Consider the following 26820-nt stretch of genomic DNA (forward strand, 5'->3'; position numbering starts at 1 on the left):
ATCTACCTGACATTAACAGACTAAATCTACTCATTACCCTGTGCCACAGTTTCCCACTTGGCAACTGTATACTAACATCCATCTGTCCTGATCTGAGATCTCTGCTCATAAAATGCACGGTGAAGGGCATCTGTAAATAACAACGTGTGACTAGTGATTTGCACATACTCACGTTGTCTGGTGAAAGGAAGTTATGAGAAATAACACAGATTAATTCAGCCAAATATGTTTCTTAATTATATTTATAATCTGACCACTTCATGCACATACAAAATACATCAAACTCATAATGAAAAGAAGCAGACAATGCCCCCCAAATATACAAAGAAGCATTTTAAATAACATTGTCTGTGTACGAGCACACTTGTGCGTATCCTTCCAAAATGCATTATCACTCTTTCTCTTCTTCCATAGATGTCACAGCACTCTTTGAACAAGACTTTGTAGTTCTGAATTCTCACAGGCGTTGCAACCATGAAAGTTGCAAGGTGTGAGCTAGAAATTTAAATTTAAAAGGTAAATAAAAATTTAATGCAATTCTCCACTTGTAACCACTAAAGGGATGGGGAGCTAAAAATACACGCTCTTGTATTACATTAGGAATCATGATTTGCATATTACATGATTTCCACCTGAAATCTCAGAGAATGAGACACAAAGTTACATTTGTTCCATCAGGCTGAGATGCTGTTATTCCTTTCTAATAGTCCATTAATGGTACATTTAGCACTAGATACTAGCAAATGAATCAGAAAAAAGTAAAATATAACTCCCATTACTGTTGAAAATAAGTGGACTCCACAATTCATCAGAAAAGGATTTCAGTGATGTTTTAAGTTTTCCACCAAGGATACCAGCAAGGATTGTATAGGGGATTAAGTATAAATCAGAGATGCTTATTCTGTGTATGTTCTCTCTGACACAGCCTTCAGTGCTAGCGCTTTCCATATAACTGTAAACAAGCAAGGATCCTAACTGCAACTAAGTTCCATTAAACTGTCACAGAAAAGTGAACTTACCCAGTCTCCCGTATCAGAACAAAGTTTGCAACTACATGAATTCATGCAAGGCTGCACACAGTGTCTGGTCCCATCTCTTAGACAGGCAATCTAGCTAAACAAAGTGCAAAAACCCGCAGGTAAATTGATTTCCTTAACACAACTGGCTGACGGAAAGATTTATCTGCCGTTATACCGACATAAGGTGAAACCCTATTTTCCTTATACTCTGGTTGCTGACAGTGTGCCCACGGGCTCCTTTCAAACACCAGGACAGTCCCCGTTGCCAGAGGAGCACAGCAAAGCTTGCAGATCTCCAGAAACAGTGAGATCTCTCACACACAACCTGTTTGGAAAACACTGGGTGAGCACTGATTGCTGTGTTTGTTAACACAGCAAACCTAGCAAATCTCTGTTATCCAGGCTGTGAATTCACGCTAAGTTAAATACTGTTTCCTGATTAGAAGTTGAAGGTCAACATGAACCTCTTTGTGGCTGATGAATCCCTTGTATGTTTTCTTGGTGGCATCGAAATCTGTATCATCTTGACTATTTCCACTCTTGGCATCATGTTGTCATTTGAAGAGTTAACTAATTTGTGACTCATTTGTGTTTATAACTTCCCTATCTTTTTTTTTTTTTAAATTTCCAATTAAAAAAAAAAATAAATCCAAATCATGTTGTAATATCAGATTTCTCACTTAGTGAAATGCTAGTTTTTCTACATTTTCTGCATCTGGTTTCTTGTTCTTACAGAAAGACATTTTTCCTTTCTTTTTATTTTTTAAGTAAATCTTGAAAGACCTAGATTCTAAGTGACTTAGTTCTTTGATCTCTCCTGGTATCGCTCACAGGAGCAGCAAAGCAGCCCTTTTGGCCAGAGATCACATATCAGGAAAAGATTAGCCTGGATCAGACACAGCTGCATAATGCTGTTCTTGTTTTTAATCTACATCCTAACTTTTTATGACAGCATTTTACCCCCAAAGTACCTTAACAGCATAAAACATTTCTTACTTTAAATGCTGTCTTTCCAGCATAAATGACTTCCAACACTGCCTTCTAAATCTGTGGATTTAGCGCATGGAGACTAGAAGTGTGTGTTGAAAACAAACCAGCTGTGCATCTGGGTAATACTTCTTTGCTTTACACATTTCTTCAGAAAATAACGATAAAATCGGGTTTTGCCTTGTTTTGCCACAAGAGGGCACTCCCCTTATTCGTGTCATTACTAAGGCAACGTCCATTACTAGAGACAAGATAGACTCGTTTTCTATCTAAACCATCGTTCCAACTTTTTATATAGATAAGTTGAATAATTTTATTCTCTTTGTGTTCTCAGCATGCATTTGACTTACATCGAGTTACTAGGAAATAATATTTAGCCGTGAGAGCACACTGCGCTTCATAAATGACTGATAAGACAAAAAATGGTGGGAAGTAAATAGAGTTTCCCTTCATTATCTTTAGAAATAGCAGTACACTGTATTAACACAACTCATTGTTCTCAGTGATAAACTCAGACAGGTCACAATCAAAAGGAAAGATCTTAAGATGTGCCGCTTTCAGAAGCATGAGAAATTTGTGAAATGAAGAAGAGACACATGTTATACTTTTCATCTTCTTGTGAATGTTTAGCTATTTGAATTTGCTTAAATATGCCATCATATGCAACAATATACAGCGCAAGCATGGTCCACACAGGAAACTGATTCAAGCACTCAAAGTCTGAAGATTGTCACGTCCTCCCTAATGCAAAACTCTGATTGCATTGACCTACTTAGAATCAGAAAGTTAAGAAGATTTTGTTTCAAATGCTTCTAAACAGTCGTCATGAGTGTACAGTATAACTTACTATAGCATTTTTGTTCTCAGTCCCGATATTTTATATATATAAACCTGTGTCAATTACCAAAACCAAGACTGATTTCTCCCTCTTACTTAAGTCCAAATAAAATTTTGCCCAGAAACAAAGATGGATTTTTGTCCATCAAGAGTCAGCTATGTTCCTGGGCAACCGGTAATGCTCTGGCCTGATCCTGGCCTTCTTCTCCTGAGGGTTGGCGTATTTCCACTTCGATGGAGACATTTTCAGCTTTTTTCTCTTCTTATCTGTACACCACACTTTTTCACAGTATTCCTCCACCCTCTGAAAGTTGCTATAACCTATTAGTTGAAGAAATTCCTTGTACCATGGCTTTGATGCCTGAGGTATACTGCTCTGCATTGGGCATGGCATTTTGTGAGGTATCTCCTCCTCATAGTCTTTATTGAACATTTCATCTACACGCTCTTCCTCAACTATTTCCAGGGTGATTTTTCTGACAGTGTGAACAATGCTGTGTTCCACCGTCTGACAAAAATAGGTCCCTGCATCCAGCCGATGCAGCTTCAGGAATAAGAGGCCAAGGTCCATTTTGATTATTCGATCATCTGTCTTCACCTAAAAAACAAATTGATGCAGTTATAGAGCACAGGCCTTTAGTATTACATTGAATCAGTGCAGTTATTTCTGAAATGTACTTTCATCAATGTAATGTTACATTTCGAGAGGACAATTAGGGATCCATGATCCTTTAATTCACATTTTTTAAGTAAAGAAAATATTTACTTGAAGTAAAGAAGTAGATCTGTGAAAGGAAAGCGATCTAGAGAACCTGGCAAACATGATAGAACAGATAGCGCAGCAGATAGTTTCCTGTTTTCCCAGCATGGGTTAGTCACTTGTGGCTAAACCTCAGAGGGAAATCAGGTTGAAACGTGCAAATAAGCTACTGGATAGAAAACAAATGGGCATTTGCCAGATGACCTCCAATAACTGTCCCTGTGAATGCTCTTATACATTGACAAATGTTTTTGAGGCGGCACTCATAGATATTTTTATTTCTAATTGCAGGAGCATTGCAATCTTAAAGCCTCAGTTCTGAGTGTGGTGTTTGAGTTCCCCCACAGCTCCTGAGAGCTAAGTTATTAACTGTGATGCATTCGCAGATGCTAGCAAGCAGGAAGCACCGAGCTGTCTAATCCAGCCAGCAGAAGTGCCCAGGAGAATGAAATCTCCATCTTTCTATTTAACTATAAGATGCTGAATATAAAGCAGAAGAGAAGTACTGGGGGATGAATGGATTGAAAGCAGCCTACCAGAGAAGGATCTGGGTATATTGGTGGATGGGAAATTGGACATGAGCCAGCAATGTGTGCTCGCAGCCCATTGGACATGAGCCAGCAATGTGTGCTCGCAGCCCAGAAAGCCAACCGTATCCTGGACTGCATCATAAGAAGTGTGGCCAGCAGGTCAAGGGAGGTGATTCTGCCCCTCTACTCTGCTCTTGTGTGACCCTACCTGGAGTACTATGTCCAGCTCTGGGGCCTCCAACATGAGAAGAACATGGACCTGTTGGAGTGACTGCAGAGGAGGGCCATGAAAATGGTCAGAAGGCTGGAACACCTCTCCTGTGAAGAAAGGCTGAGAGAGTTGTAATTGTTCAGCCTGGAGAAGTGAAGGCTCTGGGGGTACCATATAGCAGTGTTTCAATATATAAAGGGGGGCTATAAGAAAGATGGAGAGACTTTTTACCAGGGCCTGTAGTGATAAGACACGGGATAATGATTTTAAACTGAAATAGATTGGACATAAGGAAGAAATATTTTAGTCTGAGAGTGGTAAGACACTGGAACAGGTTTTCCAGAGAAGTTGTGGCTGTCCCATCATTGGAAGTGTTCAAGGTTAGCTTGGACGGTGCTTTGAGTAACCAGTTCTAGTGAAAGATGTCCCTGCCCATGGCAGGGGGGTTGGACTAAATGATATTTGAAGGTCCCTTCCAACGCAAACTATTCTGTGATTCTGTGACTATTATTCTGCTTCTCTCTGCTTGAAATTATCTTTTTTTAATGACTATATAGTTATTAATGAAAAATGGAATAACTTGCAGGAGGAAACATTAAAACAAATTCACCCTAGTAGTATAAAGACACACTGGAAGGTTAGAGTCTGTTTCATAATAGGGAAATTTATGTAAAAGAGGCAGACAATCCACGAACACCCATTTTGAGAAGGTTCTGTCATGTAATGTGTGAGACAGCAAGAATGAATAGATGTTAAACTAGACTAAGATTGGGAGTAATATGTACACATTTCACCTCTGCAATAACATACCAAGAGAAGTGTTGGATTCTCTTTTGGTTTGAGATCTTAAATCAAGTTTTGCTACATTTCTAACATCTGTATTCAAGATGCTGAATGCAAACCCCAGATGAAATTCTCAGGTCTATTAGTTCAAGAGAGCAGATGGACAATATGATTTTCCCTTACACCCATGTACATTTCAGCAACTGAGGACAGGCCTTTCAGTGAAGATGTAATATTCCTAAGCACGGGCTCTTTTAGTTAAAAGGTTAGGCTATAAGAATATTTACCTCTTCCTTCTTAGCTTCATGCGCTCGTTGGACAAACCAGATTACTTTTGCTTGTAAGGTCCGAGGGGTGCACTCCAGAAGTGTGCTGTTGTACTCTATTCCATAAACAAGTCGCTCCTCAGTCTTCTCCAGGACTTCACCTGGAAGGAAAATAAATGTTTTAAGAGTATGCGTTTCTGCCAATTCTTGTTACCGTTGTGGTTTGGACCTCTAACCAGGACAGTTACGCTCCATATTCAGAGTACATTTACTTTTAAGAATGATGCTTAATCCAGATCCAACCAGATAATGACTGAAAAGTAGTGTCTAGGGGACATCTGACCTGCTAAGTGAATTTTCCCATCATCTCAGACTCTCACAGGATCTGGCCATAAGATAAATAGACCAAATTATGCCATGATTCAGTTTAGATTATACACAGAGAAACAGATCTCAGGCTTTCACTCTGCTAATTGTTTGTGCCTGGTTCTTATGAACAGTTCATCTATTTCATTTTCATTCAGTGAAAGAGAAGGATTCAATACATGCTTAAATATAATAAATAATTAAATATTTTTAGGGATAAAAATGAGAGCACATAGCCTTTTGCAGAATGAAACTCTTAAAAACTATAAATACCCTAACCAATATTATACATATCCATGTACAAAATGAATGTATAGTTTTGGTCCAAGGGTGCTAATAAAAGCAAGGTGAATGACATAAATCAAATCTCGATTCTGCTTTTCCATCCAACAAAACATCTGGAGGAAGATAAACTAGATGTTATACTGGAGGAGACCAATTGCCTCATTAATGAAATAATTTTATTCCACAGCAGTGAGAAATATTCTTGAGACCAATCAGTTTTATACCCTAAAAAATACAGGATTTTGTAACATTGTGATTTCTCTGTTGCATTTCAAACTTACTGTATGATTAATATTTCATGTTGGAATATACTTTTTCAAAATCTACTATATCCTCCAATGGTGTCCAATTTTAATGAACCTTTCTCTGGTAAGATATCTATCTGATATTTAATATCTAAAATATATTTTCTGTGACTATCTATCTGAAAGAACTTTTTATATTTGATTTTTTTCTTTTTAAATGCATTGGGTGTTATCCTGCAAAATATTGAGGATGCCCAGGCAACTGCTTTCTGTTTGTTTTGCTTTTCCCAAGACCAGTCTTTGAAATCATCACTTTCCAAGGTTTGGACAACAGCATTAGACACAGTAATCTATCTTTTTTTGGGACAAATCTCGATAATGATCATAAATACACATTTGTGTTCTGACATGTCATTGCCCATGTCTGTGCTATGGAGCTCCCTCAGCTCTGGCTGAGTGTCCTGGCAGCATTTCATACACATTTCAGGATGCAGCCCTGTTGTTTCTTATCCCTGCTCCATCTCTCCACTTGCGTTTCCGTTGGAAGCCCTTGAGATGCATTAGCCACATCCCTAGTTTGAATGACAGGGCTGCAGAACTCCATGAACAGTGTGGAAGGAGTGTCATTCTTAGACCTGGATAACATGGACTCATCCCCATGACTCTTATAATTTACCATAATTCCTTATTATAAGGAGTAAGCCAGTAAAAAAACTCAGGTGAGATCATGGTCTGGCTCATACTCTTGGCAAAGTCTGTGCTCTCTGCTCCAGGCATTTGCTAGCAATTTGTAAACGTGTGAGTAGATTACCGATGAACTGCTGGCCAAAGCACTGCTGCGCTGCATTTCCGTGTCGAACGTCTTGTCTGCGGAAACGTCTGGAGGGGAAAAAAATGGAACTGTTTGAGATGAACATGTTTAGCTTACAGATTGTTGGGTTTATGATGTGTCATTCATTAAAACCATAAGGAGCTAAATCCTGATTCCTAAAAATTTAGTACTGTTGTGAGAAGTACTCATTTATGTATGGATATTTTCTTTCTACTCAACCTGTTGGAAATCACACGTCTGAAAAAAAGAAACATACTTGTCTGGGGAAAAAGCACAACTATATGTCCAGTTCATACATAACTACACATAGATACTAAAATGAGATTCTCTGAACCAACTGGGCAACATTCAGTGTAAGGAAGAGTCAAAGGGACCTGTAGCCTGTCTTTGGGTTCTCTCTCTCTGGAAGCCAAGGAATTTTTTCTTTTTAAATTTAGAACAGTTAGCCATGTAGGTGAATGGTAGTTCTTTTATCCTTCACTCTCATGTTATTTTTTTTTTTTCACTTGGGAATCTCAAGCACAGAGCAAATACTTTATTTTATTACATCAGTGTAGCAGATAGTTGTAAAACTCATTTTTCTCAATAGGGAAACAGACATATTCGTGACTTGCCCATGCCTAGAAATTGAGCTAGTGGCAGAGCTGTGGTCAGAACCTGGGAGCCCTAGGCTGAGACCTGGAAATAACACAATTACTTTTGACAGAAAAATTGTTGTGAATTTTGGGCTCTGGGGTTTGTATATACATTTACAGAAAAATAATGAAAACCATAATTGTACGGTGCATTCCCAGAAGAATCGTGCTTTTGTATGGCAACTTTTTGCTCTGAGAGTCCTGATAAATAAAATTAAGATTGCTTACTAGGGAAACAAAAAAGCCTTTTGGAATGCCATATCTTGCCAGATGTAGTTTTTCCAACAACCTGAGATTTAGTTGTACTAAGGATACCTTTCCTATATTTGCATAAAGAGCCAGTCTACACAGTATTACCAATGTCATACATAACAGACTAACAGAAATATGCAATGCGGCAAACCTTACACAGCAGGTATGTGTGCAGTATAAATCACACATGATAGAAACACACAAAGCCAAGCAGTTTTGTTATTCTTTGCATTTACTGCTTAAACAATGCTTTTCTCCAGTGCTATGTGAACACAAAAGGCAGAATTTTATTTGGCACAAATTTAATTTATTGAAACTCTGTAGATTTATACTAGTTAAAGGTCTTGCCCGTGGATGTTACTCATTGCATTTCTAAACTGGAAGTAGACAGTGATTGTTTTCTGAGTTCTGTCACCCGTAGGGAATTCTGATCCAGGTGTGCTGGCGGACCAACAGGACATCTTTAAGTTTTACTGGTATTCAGAATAGCAGAGCCAACATTTTGCCATTGTCTCAGGGGAATCTGCAAATTCAGTGAGGACTACGTCGGCCTTTTAGGCAGAAGCACTAAAAATACATGCATGTTATTAAATGGAAGCTGAGATTCTGAGATAGCAACAGGGATTTGTCACGCCCTGGGAGTTCTCATTGTAATGTATAGATGCTGCAGCCCTGCTTACTGATAACTCTGCAGTGTCAGTGCTGAATAATGCTGCCACCAGCTTTGCATATCTGTATATGCAAACAAGAGACATTCTCTCGCACAAATACACATAAATAGTGTAGACATTAGCCTTGAAAAACCAAAGAAGAAAACACCACTGCTGTCAGGCCCAGCAGCCCTATCTAGCAGGAACAGGACAGTTAGCAGGCATGTACTATTTACTGTACAGTTCCTGAAGATCATTGTAGAGCTAAGAACATCCTAGTCCTGTAAGACAGAATATTTCTCCAGTTGTTAGAACCACTCAAGAAAAACAAATGTTTTTTTGGTGGAGTTTTGCTGTTGTGAGCGTGAAGACTGGGGAAGATACATTTACCTTTGCTTGCTACTTTTTCTGAAGAGAAGGAAAAAATGGGGAGAGGTGTTGAAGGAGAGGGAGGTGCTGGGAGATAAACTTATTTCACAAGTACTGACATAAGCCTGGTATTTGTTATTTTTTTCTTAGTAATCTTTTCATTCAGAATTCCATGAAGAATAGAGTGCCAGACAATTCCTGAGATAAACTACTATAAGCAACAATTTTCAGGCACTAGCAAACGTGCTGAATAGATGGAAGTGTCTTTTGCAATCTACAGCTTCATGAATTTAGATTTCAGTTTGCAACTCTGTGCTTTCAGGAACTTAATAAAAATGATTTGCAAGAAAGCAATAGTCGTTGTCATCATCATCACCACCATCATCCTCATGTTTCTTTATTATTTCCCAGGGACAGATGAGGCATAGTCGAAAAGTCTCAGGGAGAGAAGGCATCGTTGCGGTTTGCAGAAGTAAATCATAGACTGAATTTGGGTTTGCCCAACCGTATGTTACACCTGAGCATGGGTTAGCACGGCCACTGAGCTGCCAGGCGGGGGCAGCCCTTGAACCCCGCCCCCTGCCCCGTGGCGCCCCCTGGCGGGAGGCTGCCGTCTCTGCGGCTCCACCACCCACGTCCAGCCTGGGCTCCCCAGCACAGGCAGGCAGCAAGGAAGGGCAGGAGGCTTCGCGGGAAAAAAAAAACAACATAGATTTGGGAAAAAACACATCTGATCGGAGCTGCCTTGCTAACCATGAGAGATGAAGCATGTGTTTGTGTGTTTGCTGGGGGAGTGGGTGATGGAGAAAGAGGCCAGAGAGGGAGAGGAGGCAGGAGCGAGACTGTCAGCTTCTTAAAGTTAGCTAAGGAATCACAGGTTAACAGACCTACCCAAGCTGAAAGACATCTTTAAATTACTTCAGCCCTTTTTCAGCCTGGACGGTGAGCTGGCACGGCAAAGAATCTCACTTGTAGAATTTAGTGCTTGTTTAGATAAAAATTGAACCTGCCTAAATCAGATTGCAGAGGTAATAGTGAACTAAAGCATTTCTTTAAGCCCCGGACCTTTCTGCTTTCTCAAGCACACTTCATGGAAGTTGAGTGCAATATAATTTCTTTCTGGCATCTGAAGTATTTGCAGTATGCAGGGACCGTACACCTGTAACTACCACGACATCGTAGTGTGCTCCTCTGCCAGCATCAAGGTATGGGATTTTGAGCTCAGTTTTCATTTGTCCTTAATTAAATCCTATATCTATTAATTATCCAGGCTATGAATTTACAACGATTTGTAATATAAGCTTTCATAATTCAACAAATTAGTACCAGCTGTCAAGCAGAGGGTGTTTGGTAGTTATGCTGCAGTTCTCTCTGTAGCCTGTACATACCTCAGCTTACAGTTTTTCTATTTCATGTTTCTCTAAACACTTGTCATACCTTGGAGGCATTAGGATCTAAAGCAGAGAGCATTTGAATCAAAGTGGGGAGGACACACTGTACATCCCTACTTCAGTTCAACTCTTCCCCGATAGGACTGGAATTAAAAAGGGAGCGCTTAGCAGTGCTGTTGCTGTACTAGCAGAGCTTCTCTTACAAGCCAAAAGCCCACCTAAAGGGGCTGTATGAGGGCCACGTTTGAACACATAGAGGTGGTATTAAAGCCAACTCAAGTGTGCTGTATTGTAAGGCACAGCTCCACAACTCCTGATGAAGTGAGGGCTGCCAGGAACAGGGGGAACGAGTGCTCTGCAACCCCCCTTGTACTACTCAGTACAGCTTAAGAAGAAATCTGGAGCACTGAGATAAAGCCAAATCAAGATGTGCACGCTCTGGGACATAGCATTAATTTTATCGGTAGCCCAGGATGGCCATGGCAGAGTTGTTGCCTGCTCAGGGTCGTTTGGTATCAGAAAACTCCATGTTGTCTACTGAGATCTGCATTTTCCAGCAGTGTTCTCCACCTGGTACCCAGCAGGAGGGAACTTAAAACAACTTCCGTACATGTGTCCTGAGTAGCTTTCCTTGCCTCTCCATGTATCACACAGCTAGCGTAAGCTCATAACTTTAAATGCTCTGAGCATCAACTGTGAGCTAAAGTGAACAAAGCAACTGCCATCCATCCCTCTCAACATTATTAGCTCTTGCTGGCTGTTCCTCAAACTCTTATATGTAAAACAAGTTTTGCAGACTTCAAGAACATTCAATTGAGTGCAAATCCCTTCTCCACTGCTGCAGCGCTTATCTTAAGAGAAGGAGGGTGATAACAGCAGTATTTTCTTCTTTTAGAGACTGACCTGCTGAATGTTGGGGAGGTAAGGCACAGGAAGGTGCCTGGGGTGCTGCCCGTATCACTCAGCCCTGGATCAATGCGTGTATCAGGGGACTTAAGGGCTGCTGCTCTGGAAATTGTCTTAGGTGAGAAATATGCTAAAAATGTACAACAGAGTTCAGGACCGAGTGAGTTTCTCTTATCTTTTCTTAGACAATAAGTAGCCTGCAGAACAACATAAAAGCTAATACAATCCCAGTAGGTTGGTAGGAAATTTTTTAAGCCCTCCAAATGACCCCTTCCCCAAATGACTTTTACATCACTAGATGCGTAACCCAAACGCTTTATAATTACGATAATCCAATTTCTACTTATACTGTAGGAAATTCATCTCCCTGGCCCACTATATAGCTGCTCATCTTTCTTAATGTGGGGCCTGAAAATTTTAGCCAGAATCTTCCCACAATGACCAGACAACCAGAGCCTACTTCCTCCCTTAGGTCTGCTTGCAAAAGGCATGAGAAGACTATATGATCATGATTGTAAAAGTGGTGTAGATTTCCTACTTGGTTTAACCTATGCCTTAGTGTAATAAGTCCAAGAGATTCTTAATTATACTGAGTCATTGGCTGTATTTCTCATTTTTACTTCTTAATGTGCCTTACTCAAAAAGTCGTGTTACCCAACGTAACATGACTGTGTTTATTATCTTTTAGACAAATCCACAGAAATGTCTGTTGTGCCTGGCTATGGTCAGCAGTGCATTTGTTTGAGTGCATCCGGGTTCATGGAAAGATAAGGTGTGCAGGATGAAAAAAAAAAATAAATAGAAACCCCCACATTCCTGGTTTTTTCCCTTAAGAAATAATAATTCTTCTGAGATACTACGACTTGGTTTTGACTGAACCATCTCCACTGTTTTTCAAAACTGTTTCCAGAAGTTATTCAATTTATTCTAATCCTTGCAGTCCATGTAGGTCTAATATATATAAGCATATATTTGCAGAAACAGTAATTGTAAAAAAGCTACAGAAAGGATTTAAATTACACATAATCAAAGTTTTGCTGCTAATGCTAGAAATCACTCTCTCTAGTGGCAAAGCTGATTTAAAGTCTTGTGAAAAGGTCTGGATTAAAATATGCACATTCTATGTGTAGCTGAATTGGATAACCTGGGTTTGAGAGAGAAGGGAATATGACAGCTATATGGGAAATTACTGCACAAAAGAGTGAAGGCCAAGAGCCATGAATAAGTGAGTGGTGACAGAGAGAAGAAGTCTCCCCAAGGGAAGAATTAAAGCACCTGAATTATGTTTGTGCTTTGAACTAGCCTCTATAGAGTAGCTTTTCTTTATAAACTCACTGGAGAAAGATGAAGCCTAACCTTAGCTTTTGCAGATAGTCTGGTCTAGTATTCTTTGCTTTTTTTTTGGAAATTCTGTTGCATACGTTATTGCAGTGTGATATATTTGCTGTATAATTCTACCAAAATAGGTCTCATGTTGTAAAGAATCTTTCCTTTGCACACCAAAAGATGTATAAGGAAATTGAGGTTTGTTTGAAACTTACTGCGAATAATTGCTAAGTGACTTTGCTTCATTCATAAAAATATTCCTGGTACTGCATTGTTTTATGCCAGCCTGTTAATTTGGCTCATTTGCAGTCCCCTGAGGTTGCGCTAATAAGTTAGCAGCTAATACATCTTCTCACTGCTCAGTTATTTTTATGAGGGGGAAGTATGAAGTGCTTTGTGTTGCGGTAGGAACTCTTCGCATAGGTACTTTGCAAAAAGGATATCACGGAGAGCAACAGTTCTCACCTCTTTGCCTGCATTCCTGTGGGATAGTATCGGGAGCAGGAGATCCCATCCCAAGCGCAGTACGGATCTCGAGCGAGGCAGCAGTCAGCACAGGCGGTGCCGTACATGTCACACTGGTGGAACTTCACTTGCGCTATGACTGACTCAGATCCAACGTAGAGCTGTTGCTATAAAAAACACACCACATATGATTAAATTCCTGGAACTTCCACTAAAACTTCTGTTACCAATGGAGTTATTAAAAAATGTTAGCTTTATCGTTCCTTTCCAGTTGTGCATCCAGCCTGTGCCCTGAGGGAGGCAGAGTTACTCTATAATAAAACATCTGATTACAGACTAAACTCTCCTGCATGAGGACAGAGGAGCATAAAGAAGGTAAAATGAGCAAGTTTATTTTGGCATTTCCTCACTTCTGAAGTTTCAGCTTTGTAAGCTTTTTGTTTGAATAGGCAGGGGTTTAAGTTTCTTTTTCTTCCTCAAGATACTTTACAATGCCTCCCTCTTCACATTTCTCTGTCGCCTAACAGATCTGCCAAAAAAAAAACAACCAAAAAACAACTTGACATGAAAGACTCTAAACAAAGAAGTTCAAATTTGCAAAAGTTTTAAGCAATCTCAATGTTAAAATGGGAGTCATCAAGCAAATTTAACTCTTGATGTGGGTACTTACAATACGGTCACATATACACATGAACAGTAGTACTATGATTCGTATAATCCCTCAGTGCACAAGAGAGATATTTTTTTTTCCTGGTGCTGTGCAGTCTTTCCTTACAAATTAACTGGTCACAATCTACTCTTTCATATTTATTTTTAGAGTTTAGGTTTTTTTCAGCATTAGTGTTGAGGCTGTTTGAATCTTCTGAGTTCTCATAAATGTCCTTTTCAAATCAAGTGAAAGACAATCAATCTATCTGACTCATGAGCTGCTGATATAATACATTCAGAGGATAATATCTTGAATTTACAGGGATTTGATAAAAAATCTTGTTGCTGGTGAATGTAAATGGAGTGAACACAGAAATATGCAGTGTGCACTGCAGTAGGAACTGCTCATGCATGGCTCACTTCCATGGTTTTACCAGTCAGAAAAAGGATTCCTAATGAACACATAAACTGTGCTTATCCTAATGGCCAAATTTAGTCCATAACTCCCACTTTTAGGCCCACTTTCAAAATCTGGTATATTAAAATTCTTAAAGCTGGAAAATACAGGCAGCTCATTTAGTCTGGCTTGCCTGTCGCAAAATATGAAATTTAATCGAGATAGATAGTTCTTTTTTGTTCCTAATTACACCTCCTGTTTAGGTCACAAAAATTTTACTCTTAGAAATGCCAGAAGAAAAGACTAGGAGAGGCCGGTAACAGCAATGCTTGAAGGCTTTCTCAGCTGAGATAAACCAGATGATAGTAGCAGGAACTCAGTCTGCTAACTGGAATGAAGAAGAAACCTAGGATCCTTGTTTGAGGGAAATTCTTTCTTGTCTGCAAAGGCTGCCATGTGACTGTCCCAGAAGACATGAACGAACAACACTTTCAATGAGACATACAAGATGAGATTTTTCTCTTTCATCTTTTAGCAGGGGTAAAGACTACTTTAAGTCTTGGTTCATCACAGGAGGGCAAAAAGCATCTGATATCTAGCCAACCAAACATCAAAGAAGAACATTCCTTCCCAGCCTTTGCAGATAACTAGCTCAGCCCCGCAACAGGATATTTTATTGTACCACTGACTTAGTGAAGACTGGTTAGTGTTATGAGGATATTGAGACAAAGCTAGCAAGGAGGTCTCCACAGGCTCACAAACTCTAAGGTCAAAAGAGACCAGCCAAAACGTTTGAGCAGAGAAGCCACATAACTTTTTCACATAAACTCAACAAAGTTATACTTCTGCTTACAGATCTCATTGTAAAGACAAAATTACTTGGTGCCAACCCTGCTCCTTATATGTATTCCAACATTTAATTGTCCTCAGTACCAGAAAACTGTATCCTATTTCAAGATTAAGTTTATCTACATTCAACAAGCTGAACTTGGTTACTTAACCTTGATATTGCTTTGCCATCAACATTCAAGAATCACTATACACATACACTAGGTAGTCACTTTGTTGGGTAAAATTTTATATCTGGCTATCCTGTTTTCTCTAACTCTTTTCTCTGAGACCTTGAAAAAGTTAAGCTACTTTTACTTCTCACAAGAAGGTTTGTTCTTCAACCACTGTGGTTCTCTGGAAGCTTTTTTATAATACTGTCCAGATTTTCCAGATACTTCTTGAATTAGTAGAGTTAGTGGATCTCCTGGGAGCTGGATGTAATGGAGGAAGACTACTTCGCTTTTTATACAATATCTCCTTTTTACCCTTTCGACATAACCCTTTTACCATGACATTTCACTGAGAGCTAAAGCTAAGGCAAATATGTGAAATGACACTGAAGACTTTCTCCAAAGACTCACTTAGACTGCACTCACTTAGGTGCAGTGTTAGATAACCCAGAGCTGCTTTCACACTCTGTGGAAAAAAAAAAAAATTGATCCAGGAAATAATTCAGAATTCTTACACCTAAGATCCTCTGATTCACCATCAGAGTTGTCTGTCTTTCTACGTTACCTGCAGAAAAAATACAACTTGACTGGACACCAAGACTAAAATATTTGGGACACACTCATGTCTTCTTTTAGAGCATTTTTCATTCTTTGTTACTTGTGCTTCATTATGTTTATGTGAACCCGTATTGCATTGGATGTCTAAGATCTATTAAGATATAACTGTCCTGGGATGTTTATAATGACCCCATCCTGAGATGATATGGTGATATGGTACTGATGTCTATGATATGGTACAGAAGAGAATCTACCTACAAGAGTAATAAATTGGGTGCTTATATTAGCAGAAACTCAAAATTGAGTCAGATCCAAACAGCCCTGCCTTTCATGGGCAACTGAATAGGGTGAGAGCCAGCAAGGCATTTTGCACTGATATCCCCATGGGGCTGAAGTCTGTCTGCATTTATCAGCGAGGAACTTTTCTGTGAGTTGTCATATCAAAGAAGCTAATCCCTACTGTGGTTACTATGCCGGTAACTCATGAAACAAATTGGGTTTGGCTTACTTTGATATGAATGATAGTGTGAACTAAGAAGATTTAACATTAGAATTGAAATACATAAATGCTTCATAAAGGAATAGAGCACAAAAGGATTACATGTATAAGACCACGTTATAGATGATGTACATCCATCGGTCTATCTATGTATCTATCTCTATACAGTTTACAGCTTCATTACAGTTGAGATGTAATCTTCACATTTCAAAATTGTCAAACACTTACCCTTTTTGAAGATATTTCCATAGAAATAATAGGAACTGGCACCTAGAAAATATGAAAAATTTCCTTGCTTAGAAAAAAGAATACATTTTTGCTATGACAATAAATTAGGTAAAATAGTGTTGATATTTACTTATTATATTCAGCTTTGTTAAAAACTTTGACTTTCTCTAAGTTCTGATGCAACAGAAAGATGTGAAGAAATTGTATGTTTCAGAAGTATTGCTTTAAAAGAGTTTATTTAAAAACAACCAGCCAACACTTAATTCAGGATTATCGGAGCCACAGGAACACTACAATTTCCCTGTCAAACATGACATTAGCTCTTGCCACCACTGAATCCCTTTTGTCCTACTTGAGAGTGATAAGTGGAGTGTTCTTTATAAGAAAACATTCATTGAAGATAAGATAAAAATAGCAGGAATTCTTCCTCTTACCATTTTCCTCTCTGCCCTCTGCTCAGATTTCCTGGAGCAATGGCAAGACATACCCCCTAATAGGTCTATTGAAAACCAGCTTTATCAAGGAGGCAATTTCTGTGATTCTCCCCCCAGGCAACAAGTCAATACTAAATGCAGGTGTCAGATTTAAGTATCTACATTTGGACTTTCCCTGGATTTTCCCTATGGTTGCAAGTAGGGTACCCTCCTACTTGATGTGGCTAACACGGTGTGATGTGAATACTCACTGAGAGAATTTAATTGTTTTAGCTTTGCCACATACCAAGTACTGAGTTTTAGTCATGGGTTATTCTTAAACAGAATGGAGTTTTGCCTCACTAGGACTCAGGTTTTTCTACTGTAAAGACAGATTAATTGATTCACTCTCTCTGAGGATTGGACTTCTTCCATCTGGACCTCATTTAAGCTTCCAAGGTTGTAGTAAGCACATTTCTGTGCATGCATTTATAATCCTTTAAATAATTAATTGGATATGAAGGAAAATTGAAATAAAATGCAGTAAGTTCTTAATTGAAAGTCACACTAGAACCTCTAAGCATGTATACAGAAAGACAGTAGTCCTGGTTTGCTGCCGTACACTTCTGTACTTGGGCTATAACAATCTCAGAAAAACTTGAGTTGAAAACGAAGATTTCCTGTCATAAAATAACAAGATTATTAGAAAATTTCTTACATACAACTATTGTATATTTGCCTGTCTTCAGATTTTTTGACATTTTGATTCTACAGAAAATTTGAGACAATTGTATATATGCTTTATATTCAGCACGTTCACCTTGAATACTTGCAGCTCTTCAAGAATCACTTCTTCCATTGATTCTGTCTCTTGATTGTAAATTGTGATGACTTTCAGCACAATTCCATTATCTGGGAATAAATTTTAAAAAAAAAAAGAAGCAACAACAAAACAAAAAACCAAAACAAAAGGTTATAATTGGTGGAAACATTTATATGGCCTTCGAATACATTAAATGACTTCTTCAAATTGATAACGGATAGAAATTCATCAATATATACAGGCAGTTGCATATTGCTTTTATTGATGAGGATTCTTACTCGTAGAAAATAAACACGTATGACAATTTTTCCCTGGCAAATGAGAGTCAACTGCAAATAAGAGTCAACCCCTGAGCTATATGATTAATTGATTTGTATTTTTCAAACTCTGGGTCATAATCTCTTTGTGGGCTGCAGAAGAATCAAAGAGAGTGACCAAATCTCAGAAAAAGAAATGAGAGTATGCAGGAGCTGACTCCATCAAGGCAAGAGAGTGCAAAGTGGCTTTAATTATAGGATCAGAGTGTTTACACTAATTAGGAAATTGATAACTATCCTTAATTGCTGGCAGCATCTCCGTTCCTCCAGGCAAGAGTAGAAACACTTTCAGGGGTTCATTGTCCAAAGTTGTCACCCCCCTCTAGGGGAACACCAAGCTTCTGTTGAGCTGAAGGTGTCAATCCAAGGAAGATGAACAACAGCAAAAAAAATCTGCACATTCAAAAAGTCTAAGGCACATTGTAGTTTAGATCTATCAGCCTTTCTGTCAGTACAACTCTTGCAGGAAATTAAAACACATGAATAGCATCTGGTCTTCCACCACTTCAGCTTTGTCTTGCTGACTATTGTTAGAATAGTCTTGCTTTCCTTAATCTGAAAATCTGTCATCAACAATGGCAAATATCACTTCCTTTCTTCTGTTACTTTCAGTCACCTTTGATTTACAGGGGAAATATTAAGCAGACAAGCACTGGGAAAAATGTTCAGCTAAAGATCAAAGGGGCAAACGTAAAGAGGCACCAGTAAGCTGGGGTCATACACCATTTCTCAAAGAGAATATCTAATCAAAGGTATCCATTTTGTGATGCAACCGTAAAAAGAAATTGCATTTTGAGCTCTGATTTTCATAAGTAAGTCCCTCTTCAAATCCTGCAAACAGACACGTGAAAGTTTGCCCTGACGTTCAGACTTTGCCTTTGATGAACCTTTCTATCGTGCACTGCTACTCTAAGAAAACTTCTGCTTGGCTGTAAGACCCTGTTTACTTACTTATGTTACAAAGCAGGTGTTGGACTTGAATCAGAGAAGATTAACCCTTTCTAACTTTATATTGCTAAGAGCAGCAGTGAGTTTTTTGATGGGAACTTTGCCAGAACAGAGATTGCAGGGTTCATTTTAGAGTTTCTAAAACCCAAATTCCTACGCTGGAATTTCTTGTCACCTGAGATTAGACAACTGGAGAAGACTAAGTAGCTGTTGGGTGCCAGTCCAGCACTGCTCTAAAGTACAGCCTTAAGTCCCTTTGGATTCAACTTTGCTGAACAGAGGACTTGTGTACAAGAGTATTTGATATAATATTCAGATCACAAATGCAAGTGGAAAATACAAAAATTCTAGTCACCGTTATAAAATCCGCTGTGGGGAAATAAGTGACACATGGCATAATATTCTATAGACGACACTAAGTCCAATACCGAGACCATACTGAGGTCATTTAAAAGCTTAGAAAATAGCGCTAATATAAATAAGCCTTTGCTATTCTACAAGTATGCTTCTTTTGAATGTTCTCAACACTGAAATGTGCTTATCAGAGGAATTTCATTAGTAAAAAATAATTCACTGTAACTGCTTTCCTAGACAAATGGTCAAAATGATTTGTGATACCACTCCTGTTGTTAAATTGATAAAATGTGAATGTATGAATCCTTGGTCTTTTTCCAGGCAGATTAGATGTGACTGAAGTCTTTTCTTGTTCCAAAATCCTCTTATTTTCTTATGTTTTCTTGTTTTTCAAATACCATTAGAATGTGGTTTTTTTTCTCTGGCTACTTAGAGTTACAGCAGGTCTGTGAGATATTTCACCTTGTTCATATATTTTGGTAGATGTTTAAAAAATCGTTTTTAAACAAGCTCTATGTATCTTATGAAAACACACAAAAGAAAGACAAGAAAACTTGGCAGAAAGCATCTAACAGTTTCTTTTTAAGAAACTTGGGTATTTCCTCCTTCCTCCCTTAAACTGTGTTGTAACCCAAGTCTGGAAGCTGGTAGTTTCTTTTTCATGGTATCAGCTAGACTTGTGGTCTCCAGAACTGGTGAAAACAAACTTTGTAATAAAGTCAGTAACTTGAACTGATATTTTTGAAAATCGTATCACCTGTGTTTCTCTCAGAGTCTAGGTTTCAGCTCAAAACTATGCTCATATACATGATTGTGTTCTGAAGTTTTAATAATAAAGCCAGTTGCTCAGGAATTTAATTTAAGATTCTTATTTGGAGCGGGGGAAAAAAAAAAGTGAATCCCATACTTAAGTGTCTCTCCCTCCCTAGTCTTTTAAATGTTTTCCTACTATTATATTTGTATATAATATTATCAGCACAGTGAAACACATTTCTAGAATGACTAAATTTTTCTTTAAATTGAAGGCTGGCACAGTCATGCAAAGAACGATTGTTAAAGAGGAATGTTGTATCGATTTTTTTTTTTTTTGGACTATGCACAACTTAATTTCATTCATCCTGGAGGTAAAAAAAAATAAAAATAAATGTTCTTCCTTGCTTTTTTTAATTTACCTGTGCCAATGAACAATACATCGTATTGCCCATCTTCAGCTTCTACTCTGTCCACTGCTATTTGTTTAAGATTGTACTTTCCATCTGTTTTAACTAGTATTGGTCTTTTATGAACAGGCTTGATGGGCTGGTACATCAGTGGATGACTTCTGGCAAAATGGACGGCTTCATCAGGATAATCTTTGGTGGTGGTGTACAGACCGCCATTCACCTTGCTGGCACACTGCAAAAATAGAAAACACAGATTATCCTGAAGGTTTGCCAAATAAATTGTCAGAGACCGGTCTTGTTTTCAGGGGTAATGACAAGTCTACAGAAAACCTGTCGTAAAAACAGGCACAGAAGACCACAGTAGGAATTGGGACAGTGAACTCTATGCCTTATGCATGTTTAGATTTTTAATCGTTGAGAAGCCAAGAAAGGGAATGGAGAACAGAGTCTTGGCACTGTCATGTTTAGAAAGAGGGACCTCCTTCTTGTCTGGCATACTAAAAGCAAAATAAATAGTGACACTTTTAGATTTTTACAAAAACCATAGTGCTAATGTCTTCCCCAAATTCAGATTGAAGATGTAATCAAAATGACCACTGACAGAGTTAGGAGAAAGGGGGTTCCTATCCCAGGAGAGGGACAGCCATGTGAAGTCAGTAGTATACTAATGCTTGAAATCAATCTCTAGTCTAATTACTTCTGATTGCAAAATGTATTACCATAAGAAATTAAACACACTTAAAAATCATAGAATCATAAAACGGTTAGAGTTGGAAGGGGCCTTAAAGATCACCTAGTTCCATCCCCCCGCCATGGGCAGGGACAACTTCCATTAGACCAGGTTGCTCAAAGCCAAAATGATGCCAGCAGCAGCAGATTCTTGATCTCAGGCATTCTAATAGTATTACCTTTGATTCTAATTCCTAATTTATGATGACAGTATTATATATCACAGTTTAGCTTGAAATACCAATGTTTGCATTGACCAATCTACTGTTTTGCAAAGTAAATACACTTTTTGTCAATGATTGATTAAAAGAGGCTTACTCCTTTGGTCAAATGTGCAATTAGGGATAATTTAATGTGTTAAACAGAGAAGTTAATTTTAGGATGCTTTGCAAAGGATATAGTGTTCCCTAACTGAAATAGATTCTACATTTCCAATTTGCTTCATGATGTCTAATTGAAACCATTTATGATCAAGCTGGAAATATCTCAGTAACTGTTTACTTTCTCCACATATTCATAAGACAGTGTGGTTTTAAGAAGCATTTCAAGCAAAGCCACAGTAGCAGCCTTTCTCTATTTAAGTTGGATTTTTCAATCAATAAAATGAAATAAAATATTCTTTATGTTTACTGGAAACAGTAATTTTAAACTCGTGGTCAGCTGTAATTGACAATAACAAACTCCTGCACTTGTCAACTGGGGCAATGTTTGTTTCCACTTTGGGGGCTTAGCTACAGGAAAGTACTTGTTCAGTGTTGACTTTAAAGTAATTGTCTAATCAACCTAGTGATGGAATTTCACCGGCTGTTTGCAATAAAGATACAGAGCTGGAGCATGAAGACAGGCTAAGCCTCTGCTTTCCATGCACTGCACAGTTTATGAAGTGAATAGACATTGCCAGGTTCCCTTTGCAAAGTTCTAGCCCTGGCGAGATTTAATAAAAATAATCCTTCACAGGCTTTTCTTTTTTAATTAAATAAAATCAGGAAGTCTAGAAAGGAAACAGTAGATGCAGCTATCTCTGAAGGCTATCAATCAACACCATTTTTGAGGTAACTGATGTCATTCCCAGAAGCATCACAGTCTAAATGCACTAAATGAATCACAAAACAGGAGCAGAGATTATGGCAGAAGCAGTGCTTCAAGCAGACTTCAGAGAGCAGCAGATTGCATAGTCTGCCAGAACCAGTGTGGCTCTGAACAGTGGTTTTCTGTATGTTTAGCTTTAAACTGTACTCCTGTTCCTTACAGACTCCATCTTTACCCATTCAATAGCTAAGTTCAAAGAGCGCTGACTCTCAGAGATGCCTAATAGTAGGTTATTTTTGGCCTCTTGTCACTGTCACTCCTGTAATGGGAAGAGTAGTGGGATTCAGCTTACCAATATGCTGACCTTTTCTTTGGAGTGTGAAACCTAACACTGTGGGCTACAGCCCGAAACATGCTCTCTCTTCTTGCTACTGGAAAAGCATTGAAAAGATCTTGAAACTGTGCCCTAAACGAGCAGCCAAAAATGAATCAATTAATCCCCTGTTAGCTAGCAGAGCCAGCCACTTCAGCCTCTGACGTGCTCTGCAACATATAGATTTAATCACAATAAATGTGATTAAATCGATTAACACCCAGGAAAGACCTAGTTCCTCAGCTAACTTCTTCCATGACATTGGGAAAATCACTTGCTCTCTTCTTTTACATCTGTTTCAGCTCCTATGCCTTGCCTGTTGGGGAGGCTACAATCCAGTCTGCCCCAAATGTGGCCATTCAGAGCCAAGGCAGAGAAGCATCGAAAGCCAGTGGAACTTAGGGCAACCTTTCTGTAAATCACTGTCAACTTTGCTGAAGTGTTGTCTCAGTGTTCTCTCCTTCTTGCCAAAAAAACCCCAAAACATTTAATCTTCAGTGATAGGAGATATCAATGTAATGATTGCAGTCATTAATACTGAATTCCTGCCTGTGTTTAACATTAGTCCAAAGAACATATGTGTTGTGTTTTAACAGCCTGGAAAAAAAAAAAAAAAGAAAAAACTGAATACCACTTAAAGAATTTGAACTGTATCATCTTTGTAAAAGGTACATCCATTCTGCAATCCATGCATGGTACTGTCTCATTATTTGGTAAAACTGTAAAAACTGCAGATTTGCTATACAAAATGTCAAATAGGAAATTAATAATTCCTTTGAATTAAACAGTTTTGCTCAAAATTTAATAATTTACTTATCTGTTTTCCTGTACTGACTCAACATCGATTACTTACTTTGATCCACATCAAAGACAAAAAAACATTTGGTATTAATGTCAGCACTGATACAGTGGTAGCTTATTGGCCAAGATGGTCAAATCATATTCATAGTGTTTAAATCCCAGGTAATCTCTTTTTTGGAACATCCACTTCAGCATTTTGACTTATGTCTCTAACCCCAAGAGAAGCAGAGGAAAACATTAATTTAAAATGAGAGAGGACATGCATTCGAAATCATACCACGGGGAGAAAGGCTGTACTGGCATGGACTTGATAAGCTAATAGGCATTTTCACCTCTCATTTCTGCGATTCAGTGATAAATGAATTGTATGCAATGTTCATTTCTGAAAATGAATGCTTTTAGTATAAAAGAGAATATTGATTCAGTTAGCAAAGGGAAAACAACACTGAAGCAACAGCAACTGTTTATTCCACCGTAAGCTCAAGAGAGCGAGCCCCTGGCCTGCGAGAGGATAAAGACGTGAAGTGTGAGAGCTGGGGGGGGACGGCGTTTAACCAAACGGGTATTAGAAATGTCTTTGCATCTCCCAGAGTCAAAAATCTGCACAATGCAGACATGATAAGGGGTAGACCTTCAGCGAGCATAAACAAAAGCAGCTTTGCAAGAGATGGCAATTGCCATGGGTGGGTAAGTAGTTGTATTCCCCAAAAGCACAGGGAGCAGAAGAAATCCTGGGTGTGATGCTTGTCTGGGTTAGCCTGGCATTGCCTGCTGTGGGACTCCTCCTGACTCGCAGCAGGAAGGGGAAGGTGAGGGAGGCCCTGGTCATGCCCCGCCTGTGCAATGCTGCCAGACCCCTGCCATGCAAAGGGCACCCTCAAGCCGCAGAGACAGGCAGTGAAGGGGGACTGCTCTCCTCACCCCCTGAGCTGGCATGGGAAAGCCCTGGGATAAGATACTACAGGGACAGAAACTTCAGAAACACCTAAAAAGAAACAGGAAAAGGGTTTGAAATGAAGATTACTTGTGATGCCTTTGAGAAATCAACATAGAAATTGAAAATTCCTTGTAGAAATCAATGACCTGTGTCAAAGTGTTTGTGATTTCCTCCAGAACTTCTGTTTACCAAATTAAAAATCTAAGTGCCAGCCAGAAACACTTCTCTACGTGACAGCACCTGAGAATATGCTACAAAGTATGCTACAACAGTTGCCCAATTAATTACATTTTCAAAATATGTCTTGTCTCTTTTCTTCACTTAATGTCCATCGGAAAAAAAAAAAAGAAGGTTTTAAAGAAACTCATGAGAAAATGAGTTAGCAGAAAGCATGAGTGATTTTGCTGAGTTTGGTTCTTTGCAACATTGTTTTAATATTTCTATATTCATTGTAAAAGTTAAGAACAAGAATGTTAATAAGCCCAGGAACCTGATTTGAAGGCAAAAAAATCTTGGATTGTGATGTCTGAAAGCAAACCAAGGAATTGTGAGGATGCTAGACCATTGCTTCTATAAAGAACCAGTCCTGAAAGAAGGACTGGCGATGGAGGATTTACACCTTATCTAAAAATGTGTTTATTCTGATTAGTTACTTTTGTTAAAATCTTTGTCTTGTTTCCAACCTGTGCGTGATCTAAATTATTGCAATATTGAAATTTGATCCTTTTTGAAAAAGAGATAGAAAAAAGGAACCAGAACGATCTGATCTTGAAATAGGGTTGTTTTTTTTTTCCCTTCCTTTAACACTTGTTAAATGCCCCAGTTTCAGCAGGCAATAGAGGGAAAGTGAATTGCCTTGTGTAAGTTTACTTTTTTCCAATAATAAGCTTATTTATATCGGAAAATATTTTTGTGAATATAGTTACGTATTTTTAGCTCATCCTAGCTTTATTTTCTCAAGAGAAGTCAGTAGGGACAACCCATTCACCAAGAAGTTCCATTAGAAAAAAGCCTCACGGTTCACTCTATGCACTTAAATTGATTTGATTTTTCATTTATTTCTTTGGCAGTTAGATTAAAGTTATCAAGGTTCAGATGCAAAGATATGTCATCAGCCAAATTTAGAAGAACAGTTATTCTAGATTCAATAGAAATTGAGGTTCCTTCCTAGGTAATGCACTTTTGCACTTTATTGCTTTTGAATGCAGCATCTGACCCACCTTCTAAAGGTGCCTCTTTCTACCCCTATTGCCAGCAATCCTAACTTTGGGACCTTAGCACCTTAAGTCAAGGTTGCTAAAATCAAGCCCCAACAGGATTTTGAAAAATCTTTTACACTTTATTTCACTGTTTTCCATTGGGAAACGTATGGTTCTAGTACTTGATTAAACTTATTGCTCAGCCATTCCACACTTTTGCAGAAATGCTACAGTATGTATATATTTAAATAAATATATCCTGGATTGTGAAGATTTGTACATTAGCAGCAGTCTGCTTTTTCTTTCCTACTTAATTTACACAGTAAAGTAGTGGAAAGTAGATTGTACTTACTGAACCAGGCCTAGGATAAGGTACTTTTCCTTCGTATAGAGCCCAGTGGTACTCAGGTCCTTCTTTATGAGCATAAGGTCCATTGAAAGCTGCTCGGACGCTTGCCATGTGGTAAACACATATAGCATATCCTCTAAATATATTGCTGTGAAGTAAAATTCAAAGACATTATTAAAGCAATATGTCACTTTCTGTACACATAATACTGATATTATTAGGTAATTAAAAATAAGTCACATTTCAACAGCATTCAGGGAGAAAAAAAATAATTATTGTTTCCTAAATGCTTTTCTTGTAATTACTATGTCCAATGCTCTTTACAAATTCTTTAATGTTTTAATATTCATATTAAATGTTATTAAATTAAATATATATAAATATATAACATTAAAATGTTATAATATTTATAACATTTCTCTGAGGAAGCTCCAGGTTTTTATCCCAAAATTTGAAGATGGTGAACACAGGCTCTAAATTGCTTGTTTATAAGCATAGAAGAAGTGCAATGAACTAAACACAGGTCTTATATGAATTTGAGTAGTGACTTAAACAGTTAAACATTTTTATTCTCTAAGATTTTTCCTGTTGTTGTTACTTTGGAAAGATGGGAATCATCCAATGCTGACTGAAATGAACAGTCTTCTTATATTGAGTGGGAATCTTGGTTGGTGTTATTAGTTGGATCATCAAAATCACCCTATGTAGATCAAACCACATAAAAGTATCCTTTTTACTTTTAAATTTTATGCACTTAGTTCCAGAGAAGCAATTTGTTATTTTTTAATGAAGTATCGGTGCTCTCTACAAAGACATTATCTCTGAAGACTCCAGAAGGCGATCCATATCATTTTAATTAGCTGCCCACCTCTCTCTAATGGCACAGGGAGCCAGTAGGAAATGTTAGGTGCCTGCATCCCTAGAGGGCCAGGTCTGCCT

General features: G+C 38.3%; 1 protein-coding gene across 2 annotated transcripts in view; it reads right to left on the minus strand.

Moving 5' to 3' along the window:
• Window positions 1-259: 259 nt before the first annotated feature.
• The window catches only part of SEMA3E (semaphorin 3E), a 146427-nt gene continuing 119866 nt past the window's right edge, over window positions 260-26820 (minus strand). For both annotated transcript variants that reach the window (XM_054188496.1, XM_054188495.1), the window contains 8 exons: window positions 25885-26029; window positions 20474-20696; window positions 17680-17771; window positions 16447-16488; window positions 13116-13282; window positions 7101-7168; window positions 5415-5554; window positions 260-3441 (listed from right to left, as the gene is read on the minus strand). In XM_054188496.1, coding sequence (XP_054044471.1) covers window positions 2989-3441; window positions 5415-5554; window positions 7101-7168; window positions 13116-13282; window positions 16447-16488; window positions 17680-17771; window positions 20474-20696; window positions 25885-26029 — 1330 coding nt within the window. In that variant the 3' untranslated portion in view covers window positions 260-2988. The remainder of the gene's footprint in view (window positions 3442-5414; window positions 5555-7100; window positions 7169-13115; window positions 13283-16446; window positions 16489-17679; window positions 17772-20473; window positions 20697-25884; window positions 26030-26820) is intronic.

Source organism: Rissa tridactyla, chromosome 1, assembly GCF_028500815.1.
Source record: "Rissa tridactyla isolate bRisTri1 chromosome 1, bRisTri1.patW.cur.20221130, whole genome shotgun sequence".
In the NCBI taxonomy this organism is placed as follows: domain Eukaryota; kingdom Metazoa; phylum Chordata; class Aves; order Charadriiformes; family Laridae; genus Rissa; species Rissa tridactyla.